General features: G+C 59.9%; 1 protein-coding gene across 1 annotated transcript; it reads left to right on the top strand.

Annotated features, from left to right (window-relative positions):
* The first annotated feature begins 1,049 nt into the window (after window positions 1-1,049).
* Window positions 1,050-5,480, top strand: MAMSTR (MEF2 activating motif and SAP domain containing transcriptional regulator). The gene is made up of 9 exons (XM_028129604.2): window positions 1,050-1,107; window positions 2,261-2,299; window positions 2,933-3,066; window positions 3,209-3,393; window positions 3,708-3,810; window positions 4,102-4,296; window positions 4,558-4,761; window positions 4,842-4,896; window positions 5,033-5,480. The coding sequence occupies exons 1-9, from the start codon at window positions 1,050-1,052 to the stop codon at window positions 5,314-5,316; spliced, it is 1,257 nt and encodes a 418-aa protein (XP_027985405.2). The 3' UTR covers window positions 5,317-5,480.
* Window positions 5,481-10,495: the final 5,015 nt, after the last annotated feature.

Genomic DNA, 10,495 nt, shown 5'->3' with positions numbered 1-10,495 from the left:
CCTGAACCCGACTCCTGCTGCTGCGTCAGGGAAAAACTAAGCGACAGGTGGCACCTGCCTGTGGGGTCGGGACGCGACCACCTGCCTCTGCTGCTCACCCGGCGCCACGCTCCGCACCTGCTCCTGTCAGTCCGCCCGCCGCTGCCCCGCCCGACCCGCCGCCCCAGGACGCGGAGGAGGAGCGAGCCGGGGAACCCCGACGTCCGCCCCGCCCCCGTCCCTCTCAGCCCCAGCTCCCGCCCCTTCTCACGGTCCCAGGCGGGGCTCCCGTCTCCCCGCCCCGCTTCACGGACTCCCAGCACGCCCCAAAAGAGGGGGAGGGGTCCCAGGGTGGTGGGGTGCAGCTCGCAGCCTCCAGCCTAGACCTCGGGACTCAACCTGCTCCAGAGCACAGCGACACTGAGCCACCCGGTGAGAAGCCCCTGGGGTGGGGGTGGGGGTCAGACCCGTCTTAACTCTTCTGTCCCCTCTCTGGACTCAGTCCCTCCCCCACAGACCAGCGTGGCTCCCTCCTCAAATGCAGATGGAGGAGACTTCTCCATGCCCCGGGGCCTACCAGGTCTCCTTCCCCTCTAGATCAAGGATGTTGGCTTCTAGTCCCCTCCGAGTAGTGAGTTCCAGCCCTTCTCTCTTTTCCCCTTCCTCCCTTTCATAGACCCAGGGGACGGGGCCCCAGTGTTCTCCTTAGGACCTAGGAGTCCCAGACCCCAAGTCCTTTCTCCCCCAGGGTCCAGGAATTGGGGCCCCGAGCCTCTCAATCAGATCAGGAATCCAGGCCCCCAGGTCCCTCCTCCCTCAGACCCAGGAGTCCAGGCCCCCAGCCCCTCCTCCCTCAGACCCAGGAGTCCAGATCCCAGCCCCTCTTCCCTCAGACCCAGGAGTCCGGATCCCCAGCCCCTACTCCCCCAGGATCCAGAAGTTGTGGCCCAAACCTCTCCTGTCTCTGAGTCCTTCACGTGCAGGGGCAGCCTCCTGACCTCCATTGTGACCCTGCCTCCTGTGGGGGTCCTGCCTCCCCCCCAGTCCAGGTCCCTATCCCAGCCTTGGCCATGACCCTGGCGGCTTCCTCTCAGCGCTCCCAAATCATTCGCTCCAAGTTCCGCTCTGGTGAGATGTAGGGAAGGGGTTCTCTGGGCCTGGGGAGTACTCTAACTCTGGGAGCGTGCAGGGGGGGGGTGAGGTGGGAGCGGGGCGGCGGGACCCAAGAGGTATGTGTCTTTCTGTGCAAAAGAGCACTCGTGCATAAAGGAGGCCTCAGCAAGGGGGTCAAGTTGTGTTGGATCAATGAGTGTGCAAACGGCTAGTCCAATGCTCCTGTGAACGGTGGGGAGTGGGCGGGCAGAGGTGGGTGTGCAGAGGGTCAGAGGAACAGGGGCTTAACCTGACTCGTGTGCAAAGTGAAGTGCACAGAGCGGAGACTTCAGAGCGGCCCGTGGGGGACAGGGAGCTATTAAGCCTTGCAAGTGTCAGCGTTGAGTTTTAGGGTCCCAGTGTCGGTGGAAAGTGTGCAAGTGCGTGGCACTAGAGGTCCATTTCTGAGTAGGCAGAAGGCACCCGAGTGTGCCAATGAGTGTGCTACGTGGCTGGATGGGTGCAAAGACACAACAACCAAAAAAAAAAAAAAAGAGAGCAAGGAGCGTGCAAAGAGTGCAGGCACACAAGAGCAGAAATGTGCGCAGGGACCAGATCCCGACTGTGCAAATAAGGGTGCTGATGTGGCTCGGTGAGGGGCCAAGGGTGAAGTGTGAGTGTCAAAGGTACACACAAGGGCACAGAGGTGGCGTGTGTGCAAAACTAGGGCCCAGGGGAATGTGTGTTCGAAGGTGGGTGTGCAGAGGCGGCGACTGTGGGGAGGCCCGGAGGCAGCACAGAAGGCCGCAGTGCGTACGAAGTGGAGTGCCTGATCCAGGCGGGCGAGGTGCAAGCAGGCCAGGCTGCCAAGATGGAGGTTGTGCCAGGGCTGGTGGGCACACACTCCTAAAGGGGGCAGGTGGAGTCGGGGGGCAGGGCTGCCTCCTGCCTGCACGCTGGGCTGGCACCTAGCCCCAGAATGGCTCAGGCCCTCAGGCTCTGCTGGCAGGGAGCAGGCGGGAGGCCCCGGAGAGGGAGCGGGCTGCCTGCCCACCGCCCGCAGGGGTGTGTGTGTAAGGGGGCTGGGCACGCGCTCCCGCCAACAACAGCAGCTCGAACCGCCTGCCAGGCCAGGCTCCTGGACACTCCCTCCCGCCTCTCTCCTCCCACTCCCTCCTTCCCTCCACAGTCCTCCAGCTCCGGATCCACAGACGGTATCAGGACCCGAGTAAGTGTGGGCCCTGCGCGGGAGGGGGTGGGGGCCCCACTCCCCTGGGGCCCCCTGGAGTGCAGCGGCCGGATTTCCTGGCTGGTTCCAGAGCCTCAGTCCCTATGCCCTGGAGACACTGAGACCCATCCCCTCCGGAGGTCCCAGGGGTACAGGTCCCCCGCACCCCACCACTCGGAGCTCTTTGGTGTCCCCACTCCAGTGAGATGCACGCACCCAGAAGAAAATGCCCCAGGCTCCACCTTGGCAACACACGAGTCTTAGGACGTGGCTTTCGGCTTCCCTCTCTCCTGGAGACCAGGAGTACTGGCCCCACCCCGTTCCAGCAAACCCCCAGATCCGTGATCCTCAGCCACCGCACCCCTTGGGGACTGCGGACAGGATTCCTGCCTTTCTTGAGAACGGAAAAGTCTGGGCTTTGAGCACTTCTGCCCATAGATCCAGACGTCGGGGCACCCAGCTCCCACCACTTGGGTTTCGCTCCCTGGTCCTGCTGCCCCACACGGGGGTGGGGTGGGGTGGGGTGTCTGAGGCCTCCGGACCCTCCTTCCCACACAGCCTTTTCCTCCCTGCCGGGCTTGCTGCCTGAAGGCCTCTCGGGATCCTTCACCACCTCTCCAGTCTCGGACCCAGATCCGTGGATCTCAGCCTCAGGCCCGGCTCTGGCCCCCATCCCGGCCTCGCCCTCGGGCCCCGCCTCTTTCCTCTCCAGTCCTGGGGTCCTGCACCCCGAGCCACAACGCTGCCCTTGGAGGCCCCTGAAGGATGTGAGTCTCCACCAGAGTGAGGGGAAGGGCCCCCGACCGTCCAGCCTTGGTCCTCTTTCCTGCTGGCCCCCTACTTCGCATGGGGCTCGGCAGGGAAGGAGGAGCAGAGCTGCGGCCTACGACATCACACCTGCTTTTCCAGGCGTCTCCCAAGGTCTCCCAGCGCTGGACGGAGGCCAAGCCCCAGGGGAACCTGACATACCACCAGTACCTGCCCCCAGAGCCGAGACAAGGGGCCAGGGCAGACTCCCAGGCCCCAGGGTCGGCCGTGGCTGCCCCTCGGCCACCTGCCTGGGCAGAGACAAACTCCCAGCAGCCACCTCCTAGGTATGGCCCCCATTTCTGTCCGCGGGAAGTTCACGTCCCATCCTCCTCCTCCTTCACACCCAGAGTCCAAGGTCAGGGGCGTGGGCCCATAGACCCCACCTCCCCCAGGAAGCCAGAGTCCGGCTCCCCAGCCCCTCTCCCTGCAGTTCCCAGGAGCACCCCCAGCCCGAGCGAGCCCTGCCCCTCCTTTCCCACGCCCAGGCCTGGCCTCCTGGGTTTGCTCCTCCGAGACCTTAATGCTGGGCCCCTGTTCCCCTGCGTCTTCACAAGTCCCTTTCCTCTGTGCGCCCTCTAACCTGTTTGACCATCACCAGGATGAAGGCCACCTCACTCCCCGCGGGCTGCCCGGGGGCCCACAGCCCCTCGCCTCCTCCACACAAGTTGGAACTTCAGACCCTGAAACTGGAGGAGCTGACGGTGAGTGTGGGGAGCAACTTCCCAGGCTGCCCTCCCCCTCGGTGGGGGGACGCAGGAGGCTGACCCTGCGGCGGCTGCCCATCAGAGACCCAAGAGTGGGGTGTGTGTGTGATCCAGGAGCGGGTGTGTGTGTGTGTGTGTGTGAGAGAGAGAGAGAGATTGAGATCCAGGAGCTGTGTGTGTGCGTGCCCGTGTCCACAGCCCCTCCTCTCGGTGTCCACTGTCCAGCCCGGCCCCCTCCCGCGCCCTGGAGCCCGCCCAGCGAGGCCTCTCCCCGCCCCCCGCCCCCAGGTCTCCGAGCTCCGGCAGCAGCTGCGCCTGCGGGGCCTCCGGGTGTCGGGGACCAAGTCGACGCTCCTGGAGCGCATGCGCGGAGGCGCCCCATCCCGCGAGCGGCCTAAGTCGCGGCGCGAGGAAGGTCCCGCGGGCGCGCCCTGGCCACGCCTCAGGCCCAAGGCCCTCGCCGCCGCCCGACGACACGGCTCGGTGAGGGCGGGGCTATGCGCGTGTGGGCCAATGAGGAGAAGACGAAGCGGGACGGGCGGGAGGTGGGAAAGAGAATTGCCGGGGAAGCGCGGGGCGTGGTTAAGAGGAAATGGGGGGGAAGAGAAGCCAATGAGAAGGTAAGGGGCGTGGCCAGGACCAGGAAGGAAGGGCGGGTCAGGGGGTGGGGCCTCGGGTTAGGAGTGGGCGGGGTTTGCGCCGAGTGGGCGTGGCTTATAGGACCATCCTCCTCTGGGTTCTTAGTCCAAGCCCAGCCCAGCATCTCCCCCACCGCCTCTTTCTCGTGCCGTGGGACCCCACGTGCCCCCTCCGACTCCCGCTCCGGCTCCGGCTCCGGCTCCGGCTCCGGCTGCAGAACCGACCCCTCCCTCAGCACCAGCCGCAGCACCAGCCGCAGCAGCCCCGACTCTGGAGCAGGAGCTGCAGGAAGCGATCCGGAGGGCGCAGGTGAGAGGCAGTGGGCTAGTGGTCTCTGGTCTGGATTCGGGCCAGAGTCCCAGGTTCACTCCGCTTCTGCCTGTCCGCAGTTGCTGCCGAACCGGGGCATCGATGACATCCTGGAGGGTCAGGAGGAGCCTGATGGTAAAAGCCGAACTCCTAGATTTGGGGGCAAAGGGGGCTGAGGTTCTGGACTCCTGGGAACGGGAAACCCCTCGGGGACTGGGGGCCGGGTCCCCGCCTTCCTAAGCTCACGCTCCATTTCTTCCCCCCCCCGCAGACCCGCTGCCCCCCATCCCCCTGGACTTCCCCGGCTCCTTCGACGTGCTGTCCCCTTCCCCAGACTCTGAAGGCCTCTCCTCTGTCTTCTCTTCCTCGTTCCCGTCCCCCACAAACTCCCCATCCGCCTCTCCCAGGGGCCCCACGGACTCCTTGGACTGGCTGGAAGCTCTGAGTGGGGGTCCTCCGCTGGGCTGTGGGCCCCCAGCCCCCAGCATCTTCTCTGCTGATTTATCTGACTCCAGTGGCCCCCGGCTGTGGGACCTGCTGGAGGGTCCCTGGTGATGGATTCTAGGGTTTCAAGGGACGGAGAACTGGTCAGGACAGGGAGTCACAGAGACAGGCTCCCTGAGGGAGGGGTTGGAACGACTGGGAGTCCCCTCCCACCACAGACCCAGAATCAGAAGCAACGCTCATCTCACCTGGGCCCTAAACTGCTGCGACTCACCAACACCCGACTTTTGCTGCCCGACCTCACCGGCTCCCCTCCAGGGCTGAGTGCTGGGGGCGGGAGTTCCATTGGCTGCTGGCCGGGGGCAAACAAGCTGCTTCCTGCTGAGACCTCTCCGATGTCTTCTTCTCACCCACCACCTACGTGGCTACCTGTGGCTGGGGCATCTGGAAGGTGCTCTCTGCTCTTGGGATGCAGAGAGGGGGAGGGAGAATCGGGAGCTAGACCCTTGGCTTCTGGTTGGAGACCAGAAAACCAGGAACGTCGTGTCCCAGGTCACATTCTGAGCAGAGCCTGAGGCAACATTCCCGTGTCCATGATTTATTAAAGACATGCTCCCAGGAGAAGCCAAAACGGAGTGGGTGAAACAGGGCGGTGAGGGGAGAAGAGCAAGAGGAGGAGGATGTCAGGTGAAGTCCTGATCTCAGTCCCATCCCGGAGGATGAATTAGGTTGCAGGGTCGTGCCCCGCTGGTGCAGCTCAGCGGTTGAGTGTCGACCCAGGAACCAAAAGGTCACCGGTTCGATTCCCTGTCAGGGCACATGCCTGGTTTGCAGGCTCCATCCCCAGTGCCTGGTTTGCGGGCTCCTTCCCCAGGAGGGTTGCATGCAGGAGGCAGCCGATTGATGATGCTTCTCTCTCATCGATTTTTCTACCTCTCTCCCTTCCTCTCTCTCTAAAAACCAATAAAGCCATATTAAAAAAAAAAAAAAAAGGTGCAGGGCCATTCCCACCTTGAGGAAAAGGGAACTGGGCCTTTAAGGCAAAGGGAGAGCCCAGTTTGGGTTTTTATCACTGAATAACAAACCACCCCAAACGTAGCGTCTTAAAATAATAACTACGATTGCTCACAATTCCGTGGGTGGACTGGGCTCAGCAAGGCAGTTCTTCAGCACCGTCTGATGTCCACTAGGGCTGCAGTCCTCTTAGGGCCCAATCGGCTGCAAAATCCATGGTGCTGCTGGCAGACAAGCCGGCGCCTTGGTAGGGATGGCTTCTAGGCTGGACTCGCCTGGGCTGTGGGCATCTGGATTTCACTCGCTCTCTGCGTAGTCTCCGCCCTCTCCCTCTCCATGTGGCCTCCCCAACAGAGGCATGGACTCCTTACATGGTAGGTAGCTCAGGGCTCCCCAAAGTGAGCATTTCTAGGGGAGGAAGCAGAACTTTCACCATTTTCTTTTTAAAAAAAAATAGATTTTTATTGATTTCAGAGAGAGAGGGAGAGGGAGGGGGAGAGAAACATCAATGATGAGAGAATCATTGGTCGGCTGCCTCCTGCACGCCCCACACTAGGGATTGAGCTGGAAACTTGGGCATGGGCCCTGACTGGGAATCGAACCCTGACCTCCTGGTTCATAGGTCAACACTCAACCACCGGGGCACACCGGCCGGGCACCATTTTCTATTGGTTAAGGCAAGTCAGGCCAATCCAGGCTGAATACGGGAGGGGCTACTCAAATGTGTTAATATCGGGGTGGTGGTGGCATAGTCATTGCTAGACTTGCTACTACACCCCTCTAGTTAGTCATGGGCTGTGGGTCCTGGGAGGGGGCTGGGACACAAACCCTCAAGCACTTTGACCCCACTGGTGATCCTGGGAAGAAGGTCACAGGGTGATTCGTTAGCAGCAAAGTTTTAAAATGTAGGTATTAGTATTGTTCAGGTTTGATGAAGTCGACAGATCAGGATACGATTGCCATTGAAAAGAGTTTGTTATTCTCAGTTCCCAAAAGCAGGGAATACTCCGGCCCTAGCCAGTTTGGCTCAGTGGATAGAGCATCCGCCTGTGGACCGAAGGGTCCTGGGTTTGATTCCCGGTCAAGGGAACATACCTCAGTTTCAGGCTCGATCCCCAACCCTGGTTGGGCGCATGCGGGTGGCAACCAATGGATGTGTCTCTCTCACACTGATGTTTCTCTCTGTGTCTCTCCTCCTCCCTTCCACTCTCCCTAAAAGTCAATGGAAAAATATCCTAGGGTGAGGATTAACAACCACAAAGAAGGGAATGTTCCGCTCTAGCCAGTTTGGCTCAGCGGATAGAGCATTGGCCTGTGGACTGAAGGGTCCCAGGTTCCATTCCCGTCAAGGGCACATGTCCAGGTTGTGGGCTCGATCCCCAATAGGGGGCGTGCAGGAGGCAGTCAATCAATGATTCTCTCTCATTGTTGATGTTTCTAGCTCTTTCTCCCTCTCCCTTCCTCTGAAATTAATAAAAATATGTGTGTGTGTTTTTTTTAAAAAAAGAAGGGAATATTCCAAGCCATGCAGGGCCACATGGGGAAGCCCCAGTGTCCGCAGGAGGCAGAGGGAGAGAGGGGAAGAGCATTTTTTGTGGTTCCCTCAAAAAGGAACAGCTGAGGCAGAGCCCTGGCTGGTTTGGCTCAGACTGAAGTGTCCTGGGTTTGATTCCGGTCAAGGGCACATGCCTGGGTTGTGGGCTGGATCCCCAGTAGGGGGCATGCAGGAGGCAGCCGACCAATGATTCTCTCCCATCGGTGTTTCTATCTCTCCCTCTCCCTTCCTCTCTGAAATTAATAATAAATATATATATATAAAATTAATTTTTTACAGAGAGGAAAGGAGAGGGAGAGAGAGTTAGAAACATCGATGAGAGAGAAACATCGATCAGCTGCCTCCTGCACACTCCCTACTGGGGATGTGCTCACAACCAAGGTACATGCCCTTGACTGGAATCGAACCTGGGACCCTTGAGTCCGCAGGCCGACGCTCTATCCACTGAGCCAAACCGGTTAGGGCTAAAGATATATATATTTTTAAAAAGGAACCGATGAGGCAGGGTGAGCTGGTGTGAGATTGGCTAGTGTGAGTGATTTCAGCAGGCTCTGGGCCCCCGGGTGTCTGGAGCCTGGCCCTGGGGCAATCAGGCAGAGGATAGTGTCCTGGGAAGTGGTGGGGAGTCCAGGCTGTGGGCTGCTAGGTTTGCATAGGGAAGGCCTGTGCACAGGCGAGTTCTTTGTTACCGCTAGGGAGCGGCTAGCCCAGTGGGGGGCAGTTCTTTGTTACCGCTAGGGAACAATGTCAGCAAAGCCCCAGATGTCAAAACACCAGCGAGATATACAGAAGAAGAGAAAGGCGTCATTCATGCACAGAGCTCACAGCCGCTGGGGGCTGGCTGAACAGAACCGGTCAGGGGACCTGGGCTGGCCACCAGCAGTGTCCACACAGGTGGGAAAAGACCAACTATCAGGACAATACCTGTGACAGGACCGAGAGCCGGTGATGGCCCCTTGTCTCGCTGTCAGTTTCCTCACCTGTACCTATAGCCCCGTGTGGCTGAGAGTGTCTGCAAACTGGACCTGGCCTGGGAGAGGTGCCAATGAACAATAATCACCATTATTAGTTTACAATCAATCCTAGTACCTCGACCTGTGGAAAACCGTTGGACATGAGAGTTCCCCCTAAAAAAGGCAAGGGAATGCATGCTTGGTACCGTGAATCAAAGGCAATCTTTTAAAATACATATATATTTTTATTAATTCAGAGAGGAAGGAAGAGTGAGATAGAAACATCAATGATGAGAGAGAATATTGATGGGCTGCCTCCTGCACGCCCCCTACTGGGGATCGAGCTGCAACTCAGGCATGTGCCCTTGACCAGAATCGAACCGGGGACCCTTCAGTCCGCAGGCTGACGCTCTAGGCACTGAGCCACACCGGCTAAGGCCAAAGGCAATCTTTGGTCTTCAGAAGAAGAACCCCTTTCCAGATGAAGTCATGGAAGATCAGAGAAGGGGAGTGATATGGCCAATGTCTCACAAATGGGAGGGAGGGAGGAAAGGAGGGAAGGAGGAGAGAGAGAGAGGAACATCAATGATGAAAGAGAATCATTGATCAGCTGCTTCCTGCACGGCCTGCTGGTGGCTGAGCCCGCAACGTGGGCATGCGCTGTGATCAGGAATCGAACTGTGATCTCCCACTCGTTCCCTGAGCCACGCTGGCTGGGCTGGAGTGGCGTTTTCAATGGATGAGTCCACAGCTCGAGTCCTCAGAGTTAAAAACAACAACAAGGAGCCTCAATCTCTGCTGTGGCGAAGCTCTGACATCTGCAAAGGGAGAGTCCCACCGCGGGGTGACGAGGGTGTCCATGGCCGCGGCACATGGGGCCGCAGGGCCAGGACCCTGGAAAAGGCCGCAGCCGGGGGAGAGGGGCAGAGGGGCAGGGAGAGGGCTTGCTGACTCCGAAAGGCCCGGGACGAGCTGGCGGAGGAAGCGCCTGGGAGACGGCATCCTCGTGGAGGCAGAGCAGGCAGCGCTGAGGGGGAAGGGCGCGCCTAAGGCTGTATCGGTCTCCACCTCCACCTGCCCCATCTCCACCTGAGCCCCGTCCCTGCCGCCGCCTCCATCTCCCCTGTGTCCAGCAGGGGGCAGCCGTGCGCTGAGAGCCTCTGGGCCCGGGGGAGTGTGGGCGGCGGAGATTTGAATGGAGGCGCAGGCGCAGGCCTGGGAGTTTGAACCCAGAGCCAGGGGAACGGCTTTGATCCTGCACTGAGGCCCGTCACCCGCCTTTCTCCAGACATGTCAGTCCCCCCCTCCTTCCCCGGGTGGGTATCGGGAAAAGCGGGGGCGAAGGAAGCGGGAAGTCAGCCGGGGTGTCTTGAGCAGCCCCAGGGGATCCCCGCACCGCGCTGCCAGGGTCACAAACTGTGGGAGAATGAGCACTCGGACGTGGTCGCACTGAGCACAGAATTGTCACAAAGCACACAGCAGTACTGAGGTTTTGTTTTGTTTTGTTTTTTTAATATATTTTATTGATTTTTTACAGAGAGGAAGGGAGAGGGATAGAGAGCTAGAAACATTGATGAGAGAGAAACATCGACCAACTGCCTCCTGCACACACCCCACCGGGGATGTGCCTGCAACCAAGGTACATGCCCTTGACCGGAATCGAACCTGGTACCTTTCAGTCCACAGGCTGACGCTCTATCCACTGAGCCAAACCGGTTTCGGCAGCAGTACTGAGTTTGAATGCATGCTGGTCACTTCTAATAATAGA

This window comes from Eptesicus fuscus, chromosome 21, assembly GCF_027574615.1.
Source record: "Eptesicus fuscus isolate TK198812 chromosome 21, DD_ASM_mEF_20220401, whole genome shotgun sequence".
Lineage (NCBI taxonomy): Eukaryota > Metazoa > Chordata > Mammalia > Chiroptera > Vespertilionidae > Eptesicus > Eptesicus fuscus.
The sequence above is the reverse complement of the archived record's forward strand: the minus strand, read 5'-3'. Positions and strand labels throughout refer to the sequence as shown.

Coding starts and splice junctions, on each gene's coding strand:
- MAMSTR (XM_028129604.2), top strand. CDS start 1,050: ATGACCCTGGCGGCTTCCTCTCAGCGCTCCCAAATCATTCGCTCCAAG. Junction 1,108..2,260: donor TCGCTCCAAGTTCCGCTCTG/GTGAGATGTAGG, acceptor TTCCCTCCACAG/TCCTCCAGCTCCGGATCCAC. Junction 3,394..3,707: donor TCCCAGCAGCCACCTCCTAG/GTATGGCCCCCA, acceptor GACCATCACCAG/GATGAAGGCCACCTCACTCC.